We start from the raw sequence: 27,575 nt of genomic DNA on the forward strand, positions 1-27,575 counted from the left end.
AAACACGCATACAACCATCATTGGCACCAAGGCAGAAGCGACTCTCATCGCTGAAGACGACACGTCTCCATTTGTCCCTCCATTCATGCCTGTCGCGACACCCTTGGAGGCGGGCTGCACGATGTTGGGGCATGAGCAGAAGACGGCCTAACGGTGTGCGGGACCGTAGCCCAGCTTCATGGAGACGGTTGCGAATGGTCCTCGCCGATACCCCAGGAGCAACAGTGTCCCTAATTTGCTGGGAAGTGGCGGTGCGGTCCCCTACGGCACTGCGTAGGATCCTACGGTCTTGGCGTGCATCCGTGCGTCGCTGCATTCCGGTCCCAGGTCGACGGGCACGTGCACCTTCCACCGACCACTGGCGACAACATCGATGTACTGTGGAGACCTCACGCCCCACGTGTTGGAGCAATTCGGCGGTACGTCCACCCGGCCTCCCTCATGCCCACTATACGCCCTCGCTCAAAGTCCATCAACTGCACATACGGTTCACGTCCACGCTGTCGCGGCATGCTACCAGTGTTAAAGACTGCGATGGAGCTCCGTATGGCACGGCAAACTGGCTGACACTGACGGCGGCGGTGCACAAATGCTGCGCAGCTAGCGCCATTCGACGGCCAACACCGCGGTTCCTGGTGTGTCCGCTGTGCCGTGCGTGTGATCATTGCTTGTACAGCCCTCTCGCAGTGTCCGGAGCAAGTATGGTGGGTCTGACACACTGGTGTCAATGTGTTCTTTTTTCCATTTCCAGGAGTGTAATACAAAATAAACCTTCTGATTCTTCAGTGATTTGCATTTTGAGGCTTGTGCTATAGAAGTAGAATTGATAGAAATTTATAGTCATGATGCAGTGGACTTCCTCTTTATGATTTTGAGTTATTTATGAAATAATTATATGCGTTATTAAAATTTTTAACTTCTAAACAGAATGACATACATACCTACTGTAAAGTTAACAGGATTCTTAATTTAAATGTTCAGGGAAATCTGTTATAGTTATACTCAAATCCTGTCTCATTTCAACTCTACCTGACAATTCATAACAAGAGTTTCTGTAATCAGTAGTTCTGCTATTGGCAATATCTCTATAGACACATAGAGTGAACTATGTAAATACTTGCAGTTAAATTGTAAGACTAATGAATAGAAAGGAGTTGAGGAATAATGGTAGTTATATTACGAGTGTTGGAACTTAAATAGTGGCACCTATTTGTTCACAATCGATACAAAAGAGTTACGTGTTTGCTCCTGTTACTGTCCTTCAAAGAAGTCACCAGCATTGTGTAGAACCCATTGCCAGCTCTGCGGAAGGCGTAGTATACCGTTAGCAGAGCCTGTTCTGTTGATGGTGCAAATGGAGCGGTCTACTGCCTGTCAAATCTCTGAAACAGTTTTGAAACAAATGCTAAAAAGTGGTTCCTTCATCTTCGGAATCAAATCAAAGTCACAAGGACTTAAGTTCGGGGAGTATGGTGGATGGTACAGTACTTCCCAGTGCCATTGACCGAACAGAGCAGCCAATGTTGTGCTGTATGCGCCTGCCCATTGTGGTGCAAAATGATGGACGGGTTGCGCAGAAAGTGTCAACGCTTCTTTCACAAAGCTGGTCGCAGGTGATGGTGACTTTGATTTGATTCTGAAGATGAAGGAACCACTTCATGGCATTCGCTTCAGAACTGTTCCAGAGATTCGACAGGCAGTAGACCGCTCCATTCGCACCATCAACAGAACAGGCTATGCTAACCGTATACTACGCCTTCCACATTGCTGGCAGCGGGTTCTACACAACGGTGACTATTTTGAAGGATATTAACAGGTGCAAACATTTAACTCTTTTGTATTGGTTGTGAATAAATAGTTGCTATTATTTAAGTTTCAACCCTCGTATAAGAGAAACAATAAAAATGAATTGAGGACTAAGAAACGTAAAACGAACTATGTTGGCACACTAAAAAGATGTACACAACCCATTTTGCTTCAGTAAAGAACGTAATATAGTCTGTAAAGTAACCCACAGTTCCCTAGAAAAGTGTTTCAAAACAAGTGTAAAAAATTGTAATTCTCGAATGAGAGTTTTCACTCTGCAGCGGAGTGTGCGCTGATATGAAACTTCCTGGCAGATTAAAACTGTGTGCCCGACCGAGACTCGAACTTGGGATGTTCCCGAGTTCGAGTCTCGGTCGGGCACACAGTTTTAATCTGCCAGGAAGTTTCATTGTAATTCTCATTTACTGATATTTTAATTTTATGTTTTACAAGTATTCATGATGATATGGAAGTTAGCTTCAACTGCTGCTAAACTCAGCAGTTCATTTTCCATGGCGGAACTTCTCAACACAGTGATGTTCATAATAGTGACTGAAATTGCTTGGCAAATCACTTGTGTCTAAGATGTCAGAGGAAGTGACAGATTACAGGCAATATCACATTTTTTGGATTGCTGCAATCCATCATTTGTGTGTGGGGCACTTAACAGGTTCCAGGTAAATATTGCAGATGGTGATTTGAGAAGCATTACTTTCAAAGTAAGTTTCCTGTTGTGCAAGGTGTATTATGTGGCATGAAAGTGTGTGAAGGTTTTCGTAAATCACGGAGCATTTGACTCTCATTCAAAACTTAACACTTTGAGGCCCAGCCACATAGGAAAGTGCCAGACTGAGAGTAATAGAGTGTACATGTTGTGCGTATCAGAGATCTTTCCAAAATACTTTATATTTTGCTAGTTTTTGTTTTTTAAAGTTTTGGGAAGTTTTACGCCAATGTATAAAACCTTTACCATTCAAAGGATTGACAACTTTTACAACTTCAAGGGAAATATGTAATTTAACACGGGAAAAGAGTATTTTTAACTGGGAAAATTGCAAGAATTTTTTCTGTGCTCTCTTGTACACCCTATTAATGTATTCATAGATGGTTTTCTATCAATCTGTAAAGCTGCTTACCCAGGAAAACCATAAAGAATGCTACTAATAAGACACAAAGGAATCAAAACATCGTGTGCAAGGAAAAGGACATTATTTGAAATGATTAGGACAAACAAAGAACTGACTACATATTATAAGAAGTACTGTGCTGTTTTAGGGAAAGTGATTAAGAAAATGTCTCTACAATGTCTTACATCAGTACTTCGGATAATATAATTAAATCTATGTAGACAATAGTACAAGAAGAAACTGGGAAATCAAATATGGAATTTGAGGACTTATCATTAGAGAAAATATCCAATTAGTAAATGATAGCTGTCAGGTAGCCAACATTTTAAATAATCACTTCCTTGAAGTAGCTCAAAAGATTAGCATGGACAACCCAACTCAAGGGATAAAGCAATAGAATATGTGAAAAAATTAATTTCTCACTCAAAACATCAAATTACAATTACACCATATCCTGCCTCCCTCAAAACCAAAAACTGTCACAGAATCGACACTATATATATAAAGTACTAAAATTCTATTCTTCCCCTGTATTCAAGGTATTCAGTCACATAAGCATCTCATCACTATCACATGGGATATCACTACAAAAACTGAATGACACGATTATCACATTCCTTAACAAGGAAAGTACTAAGACCAACCAGGCTCACTACTTATCTTCTCCTCAAAGGTATAGAAAAAATTATGTATGCAAAAACCATAACACACCTCTCTCTAAATAAGATACTTAGTTTCAGTTTAGTTTTCGGAAGGGTCTCTCCACTGATCATGCTATTTTTCAATTCACAAATTAAATTATACAAAATTTAAGTGACAAAATATTCCTAAGTCGTATCTTTTAAGGCTTGTTGAAACTGTTTGATTGTACAGTTCACAATATTCTCATAGAGCAGCTCAAACAGTATGGTATCAGAGATCTTGCCAATAACTGGTTTTCATTCTGTCCAATTAATAGGATGCAGATGTTTCATTAAGAAACTATGTGAGTATTCACAAAACAGCATCTTTAGAGTGAGGATCGATCATTACAGGTGTACTTCAGGAATACATACTGTTCCGCAAAACTTTAGCACAAGATAAATAATGTAACATAACACATTAACTACTCCCTTTTGGTCTCCCATACAGTGCACTGAAAAATTGACGTGACGTGGTGTGAGGTCAGTGTGACTATAATGTCAACAACATGAGATAGTTAAAGGAATAAGGAAAAGCTGATGTGTCCATCAGCAAGCAGTTATGTTGCACTGTGGTGGTGGTCTTTATCACAACGTGGCCCAGAGGCATGACTTCAGGTGGAGAAGAATTGTCTGGAAACTGTAAGAAAGGCAAAGTATGACAATGTAGCCCAGGAGTTTGGTATTGTTCATAGCATTGTTTCACACGGATGGTTAGCATTACACATCAGGGCACTGCTCTCCAAAGGAGAGGAGGTGGTTGACCATAGTCAACTACAGCAGCATACGATGCATTATATTTTGCAACAGTCAAGAAGGAATCCATGTTGTTCAGTGGTTGCAATTTCAGTAACATTTAACAGGATTGCAAGGCATGCAATCTCATGCATGGGACTGCTTGGGGTTGTTCTGCTGTATGTTGTGTTGCTTTGATACCTGCACATCAGCAGTACCCAGAAACATTGTCAAACATGATCTTTTTGGTGATCCAGGTGTTACGATGTGGGGAGGCATAATGTTGCATGGGCATACCAACTTCAAATCACACAGTACACTCATGGGTTCAGTGTTATTTTGACACTGTACTCATTCCCCATGTGCATCTTTTCAGGGGTGCATCCAACCCAGTGTCATTTTTATGCATGACAGCGTGTGACTGCATCAAATCAAGCAGCACAGGTGGAGGGGTGCTTGGAATGAAGGGGCATTTCTGAAATGGACTAGCCTGCCTGTTCCCCCTACTTAAATCACATCAAGCACGGATGAGATTCATTGAAGAGACGGGTTGCAGCACATCCACATGCAGCAACGACCACCTAGACGTTTTCAGACCTGCTGGTGGAGGAATGTAGTGCTCTACCACAAGAACTCCTTACCAACCTTGTGGCCAGCATGAGAGCACACTGCAGAACATGATCACACACGTCCTGTCTGTTGTAATGCCCAGGGGACCATCATAAATTGCCATGACTTCAGTGTAATTATTGTCTTTGTATATAAGTATAATTCTATGCACCTCTGTGCATATTTCTGTTCTGCACCACAATATAGCAGTTCCTTCTATGTATGGGCCAAGTTTCCTCAAGCTGTGGTACTTGGGAGTAACACATCATGCAAAAGTTACTTTTGTCCTTAAGTTTTTCATACCAGTGTATAATGAATGGGTCCAATCTTATTCTTGTTATACATAAATGATCTTTCATCACAATCCAAGAAAAAGAAATAGTTCTCTTTGCTGATTCGCAGATGGTTTCATGACTCACTTTTCTAAGGTCACTTGCATAGTACACGGCATCGTGGAACAAAAGTCGATAAGGTCACAGTAAAATAAAATAATTGTCCTGAGCAACACTAAAATTAAAAGGATTCACACAATTAGTTCACCGTGCATACAAGCTAAGCTGAAGACAGGTAAGTGAATGGATAGTGGTGGGTGGTGGTGGTGGTGGTGGTGGTTAGTGTTTAACGTCCCGTTGACAACAAGGACATTAGAGACGGAGCACAAGCTCGGGTTAGGGAAGGATTGGGAAGGAAATCGGCCGTGCCCTTTTCAAAGGAACCATCCCGGCATTTGCCTGAAACGATTTAGGGAAATCACGGAAAACCTAAATCAGGATGGCCGGAGACGGGATTGAACCGTCGTCCTCCCGAATGCGAGTCCAGTGTGCTAACCACTGCGCCATCTCGCTCGGTCATGAATGGATAGTGGAACAGATGTGGTGATACTGATAGATGGTGGTGGAAACCACCACAATGGTTAGTTCACATAAGTATACCAGTCTGTATGTGCTGAAGTGTAACCGCACTCTAGCAATCTCGCACACAGGCTTGGTTAACTTGGATAACAATAAGATCTGATTGATTACCTGGTAATCTGTAATGATAATTTCATGATCTAGGGAACCGTTGCTTAAAAGCAGAATAGAGCATTGGTTAACTTGTAGAAAATGAGTGAGAGTTCATGGCCTCTGGGGCTTAAATCACCCTAGTTGATCTCACACGATCGCTTGGCCAGAGATAATGTGTGTTCCTCGCTGTCAGCACCCTCGCCGAACATAGACATAAATGACTGAGGCCAAAACTGGGGAACTTTGGAATCAGTCTGCATCAGTGTTGTTATGGCAGCCCTGTCAGTTTATCTGATGGATGAGGCAGATCCATTTGTGTGGCCACTCCGTGTAGTAGGTGGGATGGAAGGACCAGCCGCCCATTGTCTTAGGTGAGCCGTTGAAGAGCCCAGTTGTGGGACTGTCAATGTTGCAGCAGCTCAAGCTGGTTGCAGTGTCTGCACAGTGTCCCATGTGCAGCCACTATCAGAACCACCTGGTGCTGCAGTACACCCCTAAATACAACCAGGGGACTTCCTGAAAGTGCCCGCCCACATTGGGGCCCCCACAGGAAGTGGTATTTATTCCTCTTGACTTGCTCAGACAGTGGGAATTAAAGATCCAGCAATGATAGATGAGTATGCTCATGGAATAGTTATGCCGGGCTATGGCCATGTATGGTTGTCAACCTGTAAGAAGCTAAAAAGGTTTTAAGTGCTGAATCTGCTTTAACTGGCACCATAGCTTTAGCCGTTTGCATTTTGAAAGCGTGAATGAAAAATTCTTGCAAGTGATCATCCCACCACTAGCTCTGTCATCTGGATGGTCCTCCAGTGCGACTAGTAGAGTAGCTGCAACACCCATTGCTGCAGGGACGATGGCACCACCACCAGACAGTTGTCATTTTCTTGCATTAGTAGCAGGATACCCTGATGAATTTGAAATTGCGACAGATTCCTAGTGGTATTGTAGCCAGCAGCTTGGTGGGCCATCCCATGCGAACATGCTGGAGGACCAGATGGAGCAGTGGGCCACACCTGGATGCTGCTGCATCATCTTTAGAATTGATTGAAAAATCTTCAAAGGATTGCTCTATTTGGGTTCCCATCTGGACTGTTTCCCGCCTGCTGATGTCTGAGTCTGGGCCCATGGGAAGTAGAGACAAAGTGTTCACATTTTAATGTTCGTTGGATGGACAGTAGTGAATACTGTACAGATAGTTTTCTAGATATAAGGTCCACTAAGCCTTGAGCCTGTACAAGGATAATAATGGCTTACGATAATTAAAAGGAACTTATGACCATACAAAAAAAATATGAAATTTGTGCTCACCAAAAATGTTAGCCAGTGTCTGTTTTTCAATCTGGGATTAATGGGCTTGATTTAATGTTTTGGGTGCAAATGCAATAGGTTTTCTGGTACCATTGGAAAACTTATGAAGCAGGATGGCTATGATGCCATGCAGTGAGGTATCTGTAGCTAGGATTAATAGTGAATGAGGCTGAGATGTCATTAAACAGGGTGTTAATTGAAGGCACAATTTGAAGGTTGGATATGCCTTTCGACAAGCGTTCGACCAGTGAAAGACAACCCACTTTTGGCAAAACTCTTTGATTGGGTAAGTGACATCAACCACCCATGGGATAAACTGAGTGTAATAGTTAACATTGCCCAAAAACACTTGTCAGACTTGTACTAATTTGTGGACTGACATTTTGTGTATGACTGATGTACCCATGCATGGGCCGAACGCCCTCTTTACTGAGAGTGAATCTGATGTATGTAAAAAAAAGCTGAGAAAAGAACCATTTTGTTTGGGAGCACCATGAAGATAAGATGCAAATTACATAAATGTTCTTCGTTAGTATGCCCCATTGCCAAAATGTCATTCAGATAGTTTACACAGTAGGAGATGCTTGTTCCAAAAGTCTTCAAAATACAGCTACTCTGAACAGTAATCGATTGTACCACTTGGTGCCAAAATGGATGTTCAACATCAAAATTTTCCTAGACTTGTCATCTAACAGAAGCTGAAAATTAGTTTCTGTGAGATCAATTTTGGGAAAAGTTGACCTCCCAGAGAATTTAGAAAAGAGCTCATTGGGAAGTGGTAACAGGTATGGATCAACTTCTGCTTGCACATCAAACACAAGTCTAAAACCGCCACACAAGTGAGAGGAGTCATCTGGCTTTCATACTACCACCAAGGGAAGACCATTGGCTGAAGGAGATGGGGGGAAAAGCACTTCTTGGTGTTTCAGTCTGGCCTGTTGTAACCTAACTTCTACTGAAAGCTTGTAGAATTTGATGGGTTTTAAAGAACCATGGTCTGTCTGAAAGTTTTGGCTTTAACTCTATATGGGCATGAAAGTTCAAAGCCTTCCCTGCTCTGGCTAAAACAATTGTGCCAGTTGAATTATTTCACGTGGCACTGAAGGTTGAGTAGAATGCACAGAATGTAGAATGTGTGTCCAGTCTAAAAATGCTTTCCACGGGTGGTGGGTCTGTAACTACCAGGAACGGCTGTGTCCGATTGATTTTTTGGAAAATTGTTCCAGGAAATACAGTGATCTGTTAATATTTTAACTTATTTCAATACACACAGATGTGATCGCATTTAAGTTGTTTATTTTTAGATGACTGGTTTTGATCGTACAAGAGATCATCTTCAGATCTTACATTCCTTGATGACTGTAGGAACCGTTGGTATGGAGCAGGTCCATCTGTGCAGGTATGGAGAACAGTGCTCAGTACACTTACAGCAGTGTTCTCTATGCCTGTACAGGTGGACCTGCTCCACGCCAACGGTTCCTACAGTCATCCAGAAATGTGAGATATGAAGATGATCTCTTAGAAGATCAAAACTGGTCATCTAAAAATAAACAATTTAAATGCGATCACAACTATGTGTGTATTGAAATAAGTTATCATTTGGTTATATTTGATCAAAAGTTGCACTTGGCCTCCCAGTGGACTCTCTTGATGTCCATACACCCATAATTTTGATTTTACATTGTCCAACGACAGAGCACCAATAATGAAATGTGAGGATTGATTTATGAAAATAGACATACCAGTATCAAAGAGAATTGTCACTGACACTATCTGTAACTCTGCGAATATCGTCCTATCTGCTGAACGATCACTGTCTGTCAGTGAAGATCAGAACATAGCATCGACTGACTCACATAGAATGATAGGTGTCATGGCCGCTTGGGCTTGAATTGGATGGCTAGCTGGTCTCACGTGATCAGTCAGCCAGAAATAATGTTTGTTCCCTCAATAACAGCACCCTCATCAGATGTACATGTAAATGAGACTCCACAGTTTTGTGTCTTCTGCCAATACATGCAGCAAGCTTACAAGAGATGCTGTATGTCATCCTATTCTGGGGTAACTTGTCATTGAGCAAAAATTGTGCAAATGCATGTAAGAGGGAAAATGGGTGATTTCCATGCTAGAACCTCCTGTAGATAGTTTTTTAAAAAGTTGAGCATGCTGACAACAGCCTCATAATGTGTTTACTCCCTTACAAAGATTTTTGTCAACAATCACAGTTCAAAAACTACTGTAACATGAATAAATATAATTCTAGAAGAAGAAATGATTTACACTGTCCATCACTCAGCCTGTGGGTGCCACAGAAAGGAGTGGCTAAAGCAAGAAAATCGAGACAGAATGTAAATAATTTGGAGCAAAGGAGAGCAATTACAGAATAACAGAAACATTGAGTTGTCGATGGGCACTCACGAAAGAGAAAGAAAACTTGCAAGCTAGTAAGATTTATTTCTCTTTTACGTTTGCCTGTCGACAGCTCAACACTTCTATTTGTTGAGTGGTTTCCTTTACTGAAAAATTATTTACAGAAAGGAGTTAGACACTCAGCCACAAAAATCTTTTTCCACCTGATGAGTGATTTAAAGAATTTGTTGTTGTTGTTGTCTTCAGTCCTGAGACTGGTTTGATGCAGCTCTCCACGCTACCCTATCCTGTGCAAGCTGCTTCATCTCCCAGTACCTACTGCAACCCACATCCTTCCGAATCTGCTTAGTGTACTCATCTCTCGGTCTCCCTCTACGATTTTTACCCTCCACACTGCCCTCCAATGCTAAATTTGTGATCCCTTGATTTTGTGTTTATAACCCTGTAGTCACCTGACCAGAAGTCTTGTACCTCCTGCCACCGAACTTCACTAATTCCCACTATATCTAACTTTAACCTATCCATTTCCCTTTTTAAATTTTCTAACCTACCTGCCCGATTAAGGGATCTGACATTCCACGCTCCGATCTGTAGAACGCCAGTTTTCTTTCTCCTGATAACGACATCCTCTTGAGTAGTCCCCGCCCGGAGATCCGAATGGGGGACTATTTTACCTCCAGAATATTTTACCCAAGAGGATGCCATCATCATTTAACCATACAGTAAAGCTGCATGTCCTCGGGAAAAATTACGGCTGTAGTTTCCCCTTGCTTTCAGCCGTTCTCTCTCTCTCTCTCTCTCTCTCTCTCTCTCTCTCTCTCTCTCTCTCTCTTTTGTGGGGGTGGGAGGAGAGAAAATAGTTACGTATAAAAACTATAGGTGTGGAAAAAATGTAAATTGTCAGGATATTTCCACATTTTCTGCTGAGAAAGTGTTCTATAATTGTATAACTCACTTATTCCATATCATAGTGAGATGTCGCAATTGTGAACCACGAAACATTCAAATAACTAAAAACAAAAGAGGTTCCACATTTAATTGGGCATTGTGTGGAAATAAGAATCATGAATAGCTTGTAGGAGGGGAATATTTTGGATCCCCAAGCCTCTCTGACATTTCAGTTGCTGATGACACTGTACTCCATGTTTGAAATGATGCATGTTGTGCCCAAAGTTACCCAAATTTTAATACTTAGCATCTGTACATTATGCTGCTCAATAATGGGCTGCGTATTTAACCTATAGATGCCAACATCTGCCAAGATTTAGTGGAAGATTATTGAAAACATGTGGTTGTCATAATAGTTATATGCAGGTGTAGTCATATCAGTGATTTAGTGAACCCAAGAAGATCATCATCATCATCATCATCATCATCCTCTTCCTCCTCCTCCTCCCCCCCCCCCCCCCAAATCCCCTTTTGATAAGGGTTTTTTTTCTGATTGATGGTGTCTGAATTGACAATTTTTATCATCATTTTCAGGTGGAAGAAGATTTACCACTTCTTGAAGAGATGGTGCCAAAGCCAGTCAGTGATGTTGTTATAAAGGAAGCAAAGGTTAAGAAACCAGCCATACCACAGTTTCCAAGTACTGTAAATTCACAAAATGAATCCAAGGTTGGTTACACAGTTGTGTATGTTCCTAATATTTCTTTTTTTCATAGCTTCCCATTATTGTTAAAACTAATGTTTTGAAAATATTATCTGCTTCATAATTAGAGGTGGCTTTGGAAGGTACTGAAATTGACATTATGATTATGATCCTATGCAGTAAAATCTCATTTAGACACTGTTAAGTAGGAAAATGTCTTAAGTGGGAAGTGCCATAGCAGTTGCTTCTGTCAGAAGTAATAAAATATCCAGCTACACAAATAAAATCCAGATTGTGTAAAAAGAAGTATAAACACAATTATAATCAAACTTTTCTTAATTCATGCAATAAAATACAAAGTGCTTTTTCAGGAACACAGAAATTACAGTTTTTGAAAAACTGATCAAGGGTGTGTTACTTGAGTCCTCACTGGTGTTTAAGGGGTAACACCACTGTAATATCCTTAGAAATAGTGATTCCTTGAACTTTTTTTTGGGGGGGGGGGGGAGGAGGGGAGGGGTTTAGTTATTGAACATGTAAGTATATTACAAAAAATTTTGTCGGAAAATATTACATATGGGGACACTGCAGCAATTCTCCCAAGGCAAGTTGACTTTGAGGTGATCTGTCATATACACTATAACTGATGCCAGTGTGAATCTTGGGGGGGGGGGGATTGATTCTTGTGCAACTGGCGAGTCTTTGAATGAAATTGTTCAGTTTTCACAAAAAAGGACAGTCATTTGCTAATAAATATTTTTTTTTTAAATTAACTAATTTAAAATTCCTCTGTGGTTCACTTTGGAATGATATTTCAAAGTTGTGGTTAAATTTTTCAAATAGAAAGATTGAAAAGTGTTGGAGTTTTGCTGGGTGCTGAGAAAAACACATTTGAAGTTTTGAAATGTGTTATGGATATGAACAAATGAAAAAATTCTATTTTTCGAAAACTCTTATGATTAATTTGCTGTCCCAGAACTGGCCTGTCATACTGTTGCTGTTGCAATTGAAATATTGGTTGCAACAATTCCATGACTGCACGAATCTTTACAATTCCATTTAACCCTACACCAAGCAGACACATTGCTAGGATGATTTGACAGTTGATTTTGTATAAGTTCCATATAAGCTTACTACTTGGTATAACAACTTCTTGGCGATTTCGACAAACAAAAATTGTTGTAAAGCTAAGCCTCAAGGACTTCATTCTTGGAATGTGTTGTCTGCACAGCACATTTTATATTTCACATGTTGAGAAATAACAGAGAAAACAGGAAGAAAATTTATAATCCTATAGTTAAATCTGCAATTCACATCAAAATCCTAGTCACTACCTTTCAATTTCTTAGCAGAGGCACTGACTCCTTCCAAACTGCTCTCAGCCCCATATGTATTCTTTATACACTTTGATGACATACTGCTGTAACGTCATGTTGAATATAATGTTATGCTACTTTTTCTGCCTGCGTACACTTTCTTATCACTCATTCTTACTTGAAAGACAAAACTGTGTACTACAGGACCACAAACAAACAAGTCAGTGCATACTGAAGCCAGGCTAATGTATTATTGTTTTCAAATGCCTCTAACTGTATCCAGACACTAAAGGGGGTATCGAGTTGACACAAGTAGGCTGTTTTGTGTCAACTGAGGTGCTAGTGGAGTAGCTCTGAATTCCATAGAACAAATTTGTTTTCAATGATTAGACTTTTTGCTTCATATTTTAGAAGGTTCCATGCCTCTTTTATGGAAAAAAGGAGACTTTTTGAAAATTCTGTTGTGGTGTTACCCCTTAAGCAGAGTTTTTGTGAGAGCTTTAATGCATTGGTGCCATGGCTTGTGCAATGCTTGCTTGTTGCATACAGCTAAAATGTGGCCCACAGTACAAATGTTCTCTCTCCTGGTGTGGGCCTGAGAGTATGTGGGTGGTGACAAACTTTTCTTACACCCAGCTAGAATTGCCTTAACAGCAAGACACTTCCTGTTGGGAAAATTAATTTCTTGTTATCCTGAGAATCTTATTGAGTGTGTAATTGTCTAACTGCTAGACTTTCAAAATATACTATGTGTGATTGCTGACATGCAGGATTTTTGTACTTGACATGACATTTACTAGACAACTGTATAAGTTCTGCCACCCTGATGGTGTGAGAGGGATTTTCATGCTTCCAACAGTAAAATTTTTTCAAACACAAAGTGACAATAAGACTCTTTTGTTTATAACAAGATGACAAAATAGTACAAACCTAAGAAAATTCATGAGTTTCTGGTTTATCTCGTGCCTGCTATTTGTGGAGGCAATTACATGAACTTTGAGTTAGTCTGTAGCTTTGCATGCTTCGAAATGTAACAGCAGTTGACAATGGTAACTGTCCCATTCTTTCTCATCCTGCTGGAAAAGTGACAGCTGATGCTATGATCTGTCCTTTTGCTGCATTAATTGCAGAGATATTTCTGTTATCATTGTGACCGTGTACAGGTCCCTTCAAGGAAACCTTCAGCTATTTATGAGAAATCTAGATGTGTTATTGAGCTACCTGTCAGACAAGAAGAACAATAACTAGATTGTTTTACAGACAGGAACAAATAACTAGAGTTATTATTTTGGGTTTCAGTTTAATTTCAGTAGTCAGTTGTCCAACTCTTGTGCTGCAAGATAGTAGGACACTGATTCATAACATACAACAAAAAATACTGTAGTATTTTGTGGAATGTCATTAAAATGTCCAGAAGTATGGACGTCCTGGCAGAATTAAATAATACAGATAAGAAGATAAAAACTATATTGGATATTGTCAAATGTGAGACAGGACAGCCTGTCAGAGTACAAGATATCATAACAATAACTGGGTGTTGTGTTGTATCATCATCATCATCATCATCATCATCATCATCATTTCATCCCCATCTCCAACGCGCGAGTCGCCCAACGTGGTGTCGAATGCAATAAGTACTTGCCTTGGCGGCCGGACTTCCCCAAATGGGGGACTCCCGGCCCACAATGCTGTACGCTCATTTCATTTCATTTCGTCAGGAATGCTCTCCAAGATGCCTATTAGATGACTCTGAAGAAGTTTACCAGGATGAGAGTGTACCAGAAGGAAGGTTGGAATTACCTATTGAGAGCCCTATTATGAATTTAACCTTCATGAAAACTTGGATATCAGAGGTTTTTAGAAGGCATAGTTGACTTGTTTTTGGATTTCTGTTCTGAATGTTACTGCATTTCTGTAGGAACTAAGTTGTAAAAGAATAATGTGAAATGCTTTTCTTCCATGCAGTGCAATAATTCAAAATGTTTCCATTAGTATACATTCTAGTAGAAGAATAGTATGCTAAACATTATGACGCTAATGTATAAAATTGGACCTCAGAGTAGAGAAAATGAAAAAATCTGGTACTAGAGTTTAGTCAGATGTTATCTGGACTTTGTCTCCTGTAATAGTGTGGAAATTGGAGTCACACCCATGAGCCCAAAGAAGAATTGACTTACTCCCTTGACAATTTGGTAAGGGTGTGAAAGATGATAGCTTATGGACATGCAAGTCACTGATTTTATGTCATATTTGAATGAACTTGAATGGGCTTGTTATATATGTCTTCTTTAAAATGCTTCATTATTTTGCAGTCTAAAATTTGCAAGTATGTAAAAGTCGTACAGAACTGTAAGAGGCATACCCTATGCTTCCCCAGTTTGCTTTTGAAGATACTACATGAGAGAGATTGTACCTTCAGAACCCTTAGGTTCAGTACCTAAGTAAACCTGAATAATAATAAAAAAGAAAAGAAAGGCCCAGAAACCTCGCTGAATTTTTAAAACTGTCTTGATGGCATCATCTCACTACCATAATTCTGAAATCAGCATTGTGAATAACATCAGCAGTGACATTTTTCAGTAGTAGTGCTTTTGCCTACTTTTCCTATTTCATCAGTTTTTGATGATCAAGTTGGTAAGAGAGGATGAGTGGAAAATAGTGTCATCAATAAATGAAGAACACTGCACAGGACCCTTTGCAACAGATATTGTATTGTTGGTGGCTACATCAAAGACAGTTGTATTACAAATGGAACTTGGGGGTGAGACATGATTTTTCAGTTCAAACCAATCAGATATACAGGTATGAAAACGTAGTTAGAGGAAGGGCTGAATGTTAGATGGTATCTATTGTGGCCTCACATACAATAACACATCACACTGCTTATACAGAAAAGCCCATTGTCTAGTTATCTTCAGAAAGAACAGCTTACAAAGTTAGAAAAGGTGCCTTTTGAAACCACATTTTCTGGCAGGAGATCCTTGTAGACTAAGATTCAGACAAGGTGACAGTTCGCCATGTTCTCCAATGTCATCTTGCATCCCCTCCGTCCTCATTTATTTTATTGTTTACAGTTCACTCGGTTTTAGTGGCAATCAGACAAGTGAAAGAGGTGGCATTAACATTAGATACATAGAGCTATTGAATTTTACTGTGTACCTAAGCTGATTTATGCTTATAGAGGTCTATGCTTAATCACAGTACTGGATTGATGGAATTGACTTAATTTTAACGCAGTTTGTGTGTCCCTGAAAGAAATACATGGTCATAGTCAGTCTCACATCACTCTAGACAAAAGATTCAAATGTAAGTTACATTCAGGAAGATTTCATTGTCTCTCTACTTACCATAATAAGTTATAAGACTTCTTCCCGTATCCAACTATGTCGATGGTCACCTTATTCAAATTGTCGCGTGCCATCAGTGGCTGCCACTGATATATTACTCTACAATCCTCCTTTATTGCTTCTAATTTTCGATACTTTACTTATAAAATCACAAAACATCTTCCACAGTTCCATAAACACTCCTCCGTTTTCAGTTAAACTAATATTTCCTCAACTATCGAAACTTATTCCGACCATTACCTTCAGCCACATGTAACCTGCTGATGTCTCTCCAACATCTCCCATGAATGTGCAGTCTAATAGGGGACTCCCTGATTGTTGTCATGGAACTGACCTGTCTGAAACCTTCTAGAAGGCCAACAATGTACTAGTCTCCAGAATCTGATGGCTGTTTTCACTTATTAGTAAGGGTATCGATAATGGTACACTTACAGTCTCCATGCAGTTGTTAACAGCAGTGATTCACTAAATTGTTTGAAAAGTGGGGTTATAACTGCTTTTGTGACTCACATGGTTTTGCAAAAGTCTAGCAGAATTTCTGTGCAACATGCTGTATGTTGTTTCATCTTGCTGTTGTATATATTGTCCTTACCAGATGTTGTATTACAAGCTGTAAGCAACAAGCACACTAGCTTCTTTATGGCTGGAATTCTCAGTGCAATGTTTATCTTCCTTGTGGCGTGTCCTTTTGATTCATTACAGGATTCCCTGTAGTAATTTAAGGCATTGATCTATGCTGTTGTGCACACTATGACAAAAGTCTTGCTTTTAATTTATTTGAATAAATGTGAATATCATTCAGTTTATAATAATGTCAGTTGCAGTTTACAGTACAACTCTTTATTAACTGCATAATAAGCATCTTGCCTACTGTATACTGTTTTATTCTGTGAACTATATATGATGACTTGTTCCACAGCCCTGTAACCTTTAGCACATATGATCTCACAGGACCTTGAAAAGTACATAAATAAATAGGAAAAATAACAATTTCCCAATTTAAACAGATATTTGGAAAAGTCCCATTTTTTATTACTGTAACAACTTTAAAAGAAGGAATTTCTTGACCATAAATTGTAATTATTAGCAATCAGTTAATTAAAAACAGCATTATTATTTTCAGGAGTCTTTGGGGAATGGTAGGGAAAACGAAAATCTTGATATTTCTGAAAACAGAGTTGAAGTCCCTCAAGATTTCAAGCAAGGCTTAGTTGTCAACAGAAATAAAATTGATGATTTGGATGCAGCTAGTCCAGTTGTAGCTGTAGGAAGAGGACCTGTTATCCGTGAAGCAAAGTATGTGAAAAAATCCACAAATTCTTCTGCAGCAGAAGAAATGTCCATGAGCAGTGTAGTCTCCTGCTCACCTTGTGAGCAGGGCCAACCTCAACCTCCTCCATATTACATTGCTGCAGCATATTCAAAACAAGCTGCATATTTTAGACAACAAGAAAATATGCAGATGCAGAATAAGCAGAAAGCCCAAGCGTCTCCTGACGATTATCAAGGTAAGCTTAAATGTAAATTAGCTAGGTACTTGACTTAAAGCCACTACTAAAGAACCCAAGCTGCAGCTCTTTGAGCAGCTGATAGTAAACTACAAAGTAATACTTCCGGGAGATCTGCCTGAAAAGTCATTTTCAGCTCTGCTAGTCCCTACATCTCCTGGTGGCCCATATTAGCAAATCCCTCTTTCTTTCTTCAAAATTAATATTTATGTGTTAAATTAAACCTTTCTTTACTTACATTTTTCAAATAAAGGTTTTAAAGTTACATCTATACACAGGATACTATTTTGAGAATGGGGTGTGGCATCAGGATAATCATTTTTTGGCCTTATTTGTAAATTATGACTGAAACATATACCTGTATATTTAATATACTTTTTCATAAAGTGGTGTGAAATATTGGAGAGGTTGGTGGGAAAGTAAAAAGTTTGTTTCATACAACAGTGGGCCACTTGAACTGAGTGTATTGGCAACCAAATGAACACAGAATGGAATGTGATTCTCTGTATGATAATTAATCACTACTCATCAAATAGAAGAGTTGCTGAGCAACACACAAGTGCATAGAAAATAATAATTAAATGCTAAGCTGTCTGATTTTATTATCCTTTCTTACAGACACTTATTGTCCAGTGCCTCTTATTTCTGTTGAGTGTATTATTACCAACACTTAGAAATGCCACATATATTATATTATTTCCTTGCACATACGTACTTAAAAGTATCTTGTGCAAACAGAAATGTGTTAAAATTTTACGCAAGTAAGTATCATACCACTGCATATGTGAGGTGTTATCAAAAAGTTCAACAAATGTATTAGTTAAAATTATTACATCATATTCAGATCTTATTCTGCACTATCACCTTCAATTTAATCCCTTTGGGAGTGAATACATCAATCCTAAGATTTCTGCCATGTCCGAAATGCATCTTGGAAGTCATTGTTAGGATGTGAACTGTGATTCTGCTTGAATTCACTGTATCAAATCAGTCAATACCCATTCTACTTGATTTTCATCTTGGAGAAGAGGAAGAAGTCACCGAAAGCTAGGTCTGTTGAATGATGTGCGTAAGAAACAAGCACCATTAATTTTTTGTCAAAAATTCATGATTACTGTAGACTATACACCATTGTGTTGTGGAATACCCAGTCATTCACATGCCATTTCTGTAGATATAATCTTATTGCGCCCACAGCTGAATAAAATGAGTGTTAAGCTGTTATTTTAGGTGCATTTATTAAGTCACAGCTGGTTTCGTGCTGTACCGACATCTTCAGGTGACAAATGTGATAGTAATGTATACCAGAAGTAAAAATAAGGAATTAATGCAAAAAAAAAATAAGTGGCTTACTTTTTCCCTCTCTTTATGACCTACCAAGACATTTTAACTAATTAGTCATTGCTGCACTAACTGGATTACAAAATGAGCAACACAAAATAAATAGTGACTATAAGCCTCATACTCCTTGCCCAACTTTTTCGAACATTGAAGACAGCCTGTGTTGCCACCATGTGCAGTATTAAAATCCTTCTTGCAGAAAGAATGTGTTTTATGATGATTATTCTTTACATGTGCAATCCATGAGTATTGCTCCTAATTAGTGTGACACACACAAATAACTTTTTTATTTTCTTCCTCAGTGAATTTTCTTCTCCACTATACTCACCAGCATCATCCAGCTTAACTCTTTACAAACTATTTCAATCCCTAAGTGCTGCACATTGTCCTCTCAGAACTCAACTACAACAATTGAAGGATAGTGAAAGAGGAATTCCTCGTCATGTATCGGGCCGATATAACACTGAATGGAAGCCATATTTGTGAGCCTAAATTAATTGATTTGGGGGAGGCGGGAGGGGGAGCAAAGGAAAGGAAATGACGAAGAGCATCAAAGGAATCATCATATAATCTATCTAATTTAAAAGAATGAATGGCAGGAATTCCGAAAATACAGGATATGTCTTGAAAAGTAGGGGATCCAGGATTTTCATCCATATTAGGCGAAAATATGGTATTTCCTGCAACATACAAAATAGTTGACAACCCTTGTTGGAATACAACAAGTGCAATGTTTCACTTCATTTACAGTGCTTGGTGTAAACACAACAAGCAGTATGCATTTTGTATAAAACATTCAGCATAGTATTATGCTGCTGCTCGCTGTCCCCCCCCCCCCCCCCCCCCTTTCCCCTTTTTTCCATACAGTTATAAACATAGTCAAAAAGCTGTGGCCTTGACCTACTTTTAAGTATTTGTTGAAATGGTAATGTAACTTGTTTGAAGTTATTTTGTAATTTTCAGGAATGTTGCCTCCTACACCTGTGCAGAACTCAAATTTCCAAGATGAGGAGAAGAACCGTAATTCATTTCTACTAGTCACAGATAAGGAAGATAATGCTCCTGATAAAAATTTCAGCGGCCATTTGAATGACGAATCTGGTTTGATACATACTAAATTGAGTGCATTGGAAGGTGATGTCACTAATCTTGGTGGGTCTTACGATAATTGTAAAGAACGACATGAGAAATTTACTGAAGAGTTGCCCAGTTTGTCTCCATTCATCAGCATAAAGACAGAAGATAGCAGTAAAATGGGCAATTTTATTTCTGGAAGCATGTTGAATCCGGAACAACTGAATGAAACAGTGGACTCAAATGCAACTGGTTTCCCTGCTGACACAGATAAGAATTGCATTAATCAAAATACAGCATTTTCACATACAGACTCCCTAGAATCAGATGTGGAGAAGGATATAATGGAACCAATGGCTTTTACTCAAGAAAAAGCACATATAACAGAAAATGTGATCGTTCCGACACCACAGAGACCAAATTCGAGACTGTCTAATACCCCTACATGTGAATCAAGCCTTTGCAACCCTTCTGTTAATTCGGCAACTTTATTGCAGAATATAACACGTGGTTCTACAAATACGGCAACAGTAAAGTCTACAAAGATTCCTTCTCTAAGGCCGCCAGTAAAGCAGGAATGCAATGCAGTGAGCAGGGCTGATAAGTCACATCGTACTTTGGGTCCTCCATTGACTTCAGGTATTCCCCTGCCAGGATTTTATTCAAATATTGGCTCGAAGAGGAGCTCGTACAGCTCACAATCATCAGGAAGCAGGCCCGGTTCTGTAGCTCCCGCAAATGTTGTGCCAGATACTTCTCTTGCAGAATCTGTGTTGAATTATGCAAATCTTCCACCTGTTAAGTTAGCCTCCAGTGCAGTTGGAAATGGCTTCATAAAGAAAGATGAAGATGTATCCGATAACAGATCTCCTGTACAAATGAAGGCCACCCGGACTTCTCAGACTGACCATAATCGTAAACACAGTCGTATACCTGTTGGAATGGGATCTAGTGCACAAAAAGCACCTGAAGTTACAGCAAAACCAAGTAAAGTTTGGATGTTTGGTCTTCACAAAAATGCTACAGTGGTAAGTAACTTTTGTAAATGAAATATATTCTTCCTCTATATTTTTAATTAAAGGAACATTTGCATTTAATTGCATGGTAATCTTTATATCTTAGGAGAAGTGTAGTGTTTGCTTCCATTACATTGTGGCAGTTGCTTCGTTTACTTTAGCACCCAATGAATTCTCTAAAAATTTTATTCTCATTATTAGTTGTAAGCATACTCATTTTGAAACTTTCTCATAATATAAACTGTATGAAATACTGCCATTGCAACTAAGCCCTTTACCCTTTGCCATGAATGCTCACGAGTGACAATGTTATGCTATACAGGCATGAGCAGTGGCCTGACAAAGCCCGAATGTACCAATACCCCTGTCCTACTTTCCAAAATCTGCATAGACCATAGTGGATATCTCAGGCCTGTTTCACACTGGGACACTGGTGACGGTAGCCAGTGAAGGTCACCAGTGACTGGTGAACACTCTCGGATCATTAGTATCCAACACTGCAGGTATTGCCAACTGATTAGTTGGTGAAATGGACTCTTACAGGGGTAGCAACTAAATTTCAGTAGCCTTTTATGGTTAGAAAAATAAAGTATTAAATTAGAAAATAGAACATACAACTTACCAATTTTGTTGTTTTTATCCATGCCCTTCTCATTGAAATCATGCACAAACTTCTTTATAATTTCTTGCCACATATTCATTTTCATTACTACAGCCATCGCTTTTGACATCCCAAGTTAATCAAATCAAAACTCGTGTGTACAGTATAATGAACAATGAATATTTCGCGACACTGTCTCAGAAATTACTGCCTGTTAGTTGACAAATCTGCTGCGCTGTGTCTGTGATCAGTGTTCCAGTGTGAACACTCCAATTCACACTAATGCAGGTCTGGCGGTGGCTGCTGTAAACACAGTGACCTTCTCCATCACAGTGGCTCGGTGAGTCAGTGTAGTGTCCCGGTGTGAACGCGCCAGTTCAAACAAACGTATCTCTGTCGGTGACCATTTCTGGTGACTGCCACCAGTGTCACAGTGTGAAATGAGCCTTACTTAGCTTGTAGCCCTGGGAGAAAGGAGTCAGTCACTCAGTAAGAGCATTGCTTGCAAGGGATCTGTGTTGAGTCATGGCTGCTACAGAGCTTCCGTAAGTGAAAGATTCATTCTGGAAATATGGGCATTTTAGTGAAATCTTGTTAATGAACATTTATGCATGTCCTTGTTATGCCTCTGTGACTGGAATTGCTTGAAGAATATCATGGCCTTTAGCTTCCCTCGTCCTTATGAAACTAATGAACTTGCTATCAAGGAGATATCAAAACGAGACATATAAGAAATAAAATTAATGATCTGAAAATCTTGTGCAACAGAATTGTTCATAAAAAGCAGATTGTTTGGGACCAGAGACCAGACTGTGTGAGCATTGTGTTGCCACTATGTGCTAAATATGCCTGTTACAAATCTTTCTCTGGAAGTACTTTTCTATTTTTATACCACTGCTAAGGATTGTTGCTCAAACAATAACACAATAGGCACATATTTTATCAGCCTTTAACCTTATATGATGAAAAATGATAAGTAAACCAGGTTGATGGGTCACTGCGATTAACTTTTAATTCTTCAATTTAGCTCCGTTTTACATGGGTTAATGTAATGTGGTTGTAAGCACTTGTGTTGATTGGATCATTTAGAAAGTTTGCAGTAAACTGCCAGTAACTTTCAATTCTTCAAAGAATATTCAGTTAACATAATTCTTGAACAACCAAGGAAAAACTAAAATCATATGATTTTTCTGCTTGTAAAATTCCATTTAGACACTCCCTGATGGTGAATCATACAATTGCCGATTCTTTAGTTATTGTTTTGTCAATAATGTGTAGTAATAATGTCAGATTTAAACTGCAGAAGCAAATCACAAAACAGAATTGGCTTTACATCCCTGAGAGCAGTCTGGTAACATCACAAATTTTAAGTCACAGCTCTGTCAACAGTTGATGATAGCATGCAGCACACTACAGTAATGACTTTGGTGGGGAGTAATTCCTTCAAGTACATCTTGTTCCACCCTTCTCATAGCTAAACTAGTGGTGATTCTTAAGTTATGCCAATTGTTTGTATAACAGTAAATCTTAGCCAAAGGGCTGGGATAGGGGTGGCTGCAAGAGTTGTGGCTGAGTCCATCAAATATGGTAACCATCATGCTGTAAGAAGTGTGTTTAAATGATGTATTCATCTGATCTTCTAGGCCTTCATAGATGTGAATTCTTCAAATTTATAAATGTTCAAAACAATGTATGGCACTTTCTATACACGGAGTGTCTGCCCTGTGTGTATTATAATGCTTCAGTATACTACTGTTAGACATCATTAGTAATGCTTAAGACTGAGAGAAGCATTTTCTTACCAGGCATTGGAGTAGGAACAACTGATATGAGGCTGAGAGACAGATTAAAAATATGATTGAACCTTTAGTGTTTTAAATATTTTTTTCAGGGCAAATGAAAATTAATGGAAAGGGAAGTGGTGGGGGAAAGGAGCAATCACAATAAACCCTGGAGAAGGAGAATTACAAAGTACATTGAAGGAATTTCAAGTAACAGTGACCAAGGGCCAAAATTCAGATACCTGAGTACTAATAATGTGTAGCCAGAAATCAATAGATTGAACACAATACTAAATGTTAAATAAATCACAAAGTACATTTGATAAAGAAAGGTGGGAGAGTGAAGTCAGAGGGTGTAAGTAAATAATAAAAACAAAATGTCAGAAAGGCAGGCAGATTGCGGAAAAACACACACACACACACACACACACACACACACACAAACACACACAAACACACACACACCTTGACAATAAAAGAGGACTTCACTCTTTTGGTGATGTAATCATTTTTTTATAACTTGAGCACTAGTTTACAAGTGCTCAAGTTAAAATTGAATATGTGTGAAACACTGCTAGGAAAATGATCACAAAACTCACTCCATTGTGATCTTGTATTGGAAAAAGAGAAGACTATCCATGAATAACTTCACATATGTGGTAAGATCACCACATGTAGCCAATGGAAGGGCAAAGCTTGATATACTATTTAGTATGACATAAGATCAAATTTTCAGTGGTGTAAATATCATAATGTGGATTATGGGAGTAAAGGTCATTCTTTTCTTTAAAGCAACTACTGAATCATTGAACCAAGTCTTTGACATAAAATTTCCCCAAAACTAAAATCAACAGGTTGAGTTGTTGCACAAAATGCTGTATGCTGCAAGGCTGACATCACCTTGTGGATCAAGCAACATACTGATTTTAGAACAGTAATTTGGATAAATTAAAATAGAACAAATAGAATAATTTTCTTGAGAGAGAGAGGGGGGGTGGATATGGGGAGGGGGAGGAATGAAAACTGAAATGTCATAGTGTTCTACTCAGCAGTTCCCTACTGCATCTATTGTAAAGAAAATGATATAATAATGTATGTTATATAGAAAGGTGTGCAGAATGATTATTGGAGGAAGATATGTATGGGGTGGGGGGATCAAACAGACTCTTTAGTGGTCAGATGACAGTTTTTGGACATAGTAAACTCTAGACTTTATACTTCATAAGTACTGCAGCGAGTTCCAACTGTTATCCGGCATACATTGACAATTGTATGAGGGTGTGTTGAAAAGTAATCCTTCCAAATTTTTTTATGTTTCTGGAAACTCTCATAGCTTTTTAAGTAAAATTGTTACTAACATTATACATTGTTATTCTTCATGTCTACATAGTTATTTCTCAACATAGTCACCCTGGCAAAGAACAGTTCTCTCAAGAGACCAGTTTGTTGATACCATCACTGTAGCATGTTTGACTTTGTTGACGAAGTTACTACCTCACCTCTGCTTGCACCACTTCATCACTATCGAAGTGAAGTCCTCAAAGGTGGTCTTTAAGTTTCTCAAGCAGATGCAGACTGGATGGGGCCAAATTGGGACTGTATGGAGGATGATCAATGACAGTGAACCCAAAGCATTTGATTGTTGCAGCTGTCACAGCACTCTCGTGTGGTCTGGCATTGTCATCCTGAAAGAGAGGGTGCTCCATGTGCGGACGAACCCTTCGAATTCGTTACAAACTCAATTACAGCACACTGTTTTTCATGCAGTGACATCATTACTTTACACACCTCCGTGTTACATGCTACAATTCAGAACCCTTTAGCAGAAGAGGCTTGCAGTTTGCGGAAGTGAAGCAGGAAAGTCGTCTGAGTAATGTGGGTAACATGTAATACCTCAGCTGATATTGAGAACAGAATAAAATTTTGGAAGGAATCCTTTTCAGCACACCTTCATAGTTTTAAATTCCAAAATATTAGAGGAAAAGTAATTAAATCCAATCATCACTGTGACAGAATTCTTACAGTTTTTCAATTTCAGTGTTCACTAAATGCAAAGAATAGTGCAAGGTTGTGAACAGTTGTATGTTGAAGTGTCCCATAACTAACTGCAAGAATTTTGACAGTTCTGTCTCTTGTCTTCTGTAATAAATAATAATAAAGTCATATGAATTAGTTGTGAACTATTGAAACATGGTGGTTGGGGGATGTCAGCAGCATATTTTATCTATCCTTTGAAACAGTAGTACAATTTTCAGCAACCAGTGTTGTTGAATAGAATCGATCTTCTTGTAATAGTGAGGTGAGCCAGACATGGATTGAGTGGATGCAGTAGATTAACAACTGGGTGCAAGTAAACCTGGCAGCCTGATCATGGTTTCCAGACAGTTTACCACACTTGTTTAGGCAAATGGTGAGCTGATCCCCAAATTCTGCCTTGGATACTACAACATGCAAACAGTTGTTATACAATAACAAAGAGAACAACATTTCATGGGAAGTATTGATGTCAGCTGTGATTAGGTGTGGAGATAATTCAGTAACGTAAGCTAAAAGTTTGTGCCGGACAGGGACTCAGCCTGGATTTCTTGCTTTATGCTAACGGTTGCCTTAATCGTTTCAGCTACCCATGTACACTTAACAGCTGACCCACATTCTCAAATTATTGCACACTAAAAAGTAGTGCATTAGTGTGCACTACTAATTCTTTTACATCACATTCCCGTAGTCAGTAATGGACATACATATCAGTATTCTAATTTAAAATAAAGTTTTTGGAACTTCAGTTACATGCTGTATGCTGCAATGTGTAGGCTAAACAGAAGCAAATAGTAGATCCTTTTTTAATATAAGAAAGATAATGCATTTATAAAAAAAACTCCAGAAATAAAATTGGCACACACTTGTGTACATAAAAACGTTTTTACAAAAATGAAATTTGAAAAGCCAATCTCTAGCTACTGGATCTGGCACATAGCTAGAACTGAACAGTTGTGACTTGTCACCAATACCGCAACACAGAGCAGTTCTTTGTATGATGGAGATCTTAGCATGTGTGATAGGCCTGTTTGGGAATTGTGTGTCTGCAACAAAAATTAGTGGGATCTATTTACATTTCTTATAATGTGGTAGGTTTGAAAATAAAATTAAACTTCGATATGAGTTGGGTGGAGGGATCAGTTCTGTTTTAAAATGACTGTTATTCATTCATGTCATTGGTAATTCAGTGTACTTTTTCATTCCTTAGTGCCATCATCATTGTGTGGAAAAGAAGCAAATTGCCTGCTTCATTTCCTGGCACTTCTCTGAAGCAAGCCAACTGTATTGGGTCAGAAGAGGGTCCACAACAGATTTAGAAGGGGGGAGGGGAAGGGAAAAAGTGCTACCAAAACATCAGCCTACCTATGATAGTTTATTTTCATGAGTGCTGCAGTGTGCCAGAGGTTTGTATACTGTCACTTCAAAATGTTCAAATGTGTGTGAATTCCTAAGGGACCAAACTGCTGAGGTCATTGGTCCCTAGACTTACACACTATTTAACTAACTTATGCTAAGAACACACTCCTTTTTCCTGAAGGATTTTTCTTTTTCTTTGTCAGTTACCTTAGTGACAAATGGTGACCTCACAGAGTGAGGAGGTGGTTCCTGGTGTTTTGAAGAGCTTTTGAAGACCTTATACATGGAAATGCTATAAAAGTTGTTGGCCCTCATTGTTTCCATTGAGAAATGATGATCGCTTGTTGTTGTCATCACAGATGCAGAAAATTCAAACAGAAAAACTTCAGTGATTGGTTCCACAACACAACTCACAAGGGAATGGTCCAATAAGACATGTCAAAACCTACCCTGAATTTTTTTTTTACACTGAAAGAGGACAATGAAAGAAGTGCTCTGCCAAAATTTTAGCTGTTAAGAGCCACTGCAAGTATTTTGTAAAAAATGTTGAAGTTACACATTTTTGCCACATGAAGAACAGCTTATAACAGTGGTTTGTACAGCCCTACTTGCATAGCACGCGACTCGGCCAATCACTCACGCAGCGACCCATAGTGGAATTACCCAGAGTTCACAGACACCAATTGTAAGCACCTAAAGCGTGGTTTACAATGGAGTGAACGGAAGCAAACTCGTGCGAATGAGCATTTGCAGAAAATTCACTACCATTCGCTTTTATATGGGTAGAATGGAAGAGAACACGAGGTAGCGAACATTGCTTGTGAAAGCTGTGTTATTAGTTTTTGGAGCTAATATTCAGCACACAGGATACAACTCTATCTTGTAGGAGCCACAATGCGAAGATTCACTATTCAGTGAGGATTATTTTGCATGGCGAGCACACTGTTCTTGACAGAGTATGCAAA

At 39.0% G+C, this 27,575-nt stretch overlaps 1 protein-coding gene across 3 annotated transcripts in view; it reads left to right on the forward strand.

Moving 5' to 3' along the window:
* The window catches only part of LOC126298742 (protein lap1-like), a 176,419-nt gene that overhangs the window by 129,429 nt on the left and 19,415 nt on the right, over nucleotides 1-27,575 (forward strand). For all 3 annotated transcript variants that reach the window (XM_049990186.1, XM_049990185.1, XM_049990187.1), the window contains 3 exons: nucleotides 11,125-11,259; nucleotides 17,020-17,404; nucleotides 19,709-20,847. In XM_049990186.1, coding sequence (XP_049846143.1) covers nucleotides 11,125-11,259; nucleotides 17,020-17,404; nucleotides 19,709-20,847 — 1,659 coding nt within the window. The remainder of the gene's footprint in view (nucleotides 1-11,124; nucleotides 11,260-17,019; nucleotides 17,405-19,708; nucleotides 20,848-27,575) is intronic.

This window comes from Schistocerca gregaria, chromosome X (genome assembly GCF_023897955.1).
Source record: "Schistocerca gregaria isolate iqSchGreg1 chromosome X, iqSchGreg1.2, whole genome shotgun sequence".
NCBI classification, from domain to species: domain Eukaryota; kingdom Metazoa; phylum Arthropoda; class Insecta; order Orthoptera; family Acrididae; genus Schistocerca; species Schistocerca gregaria.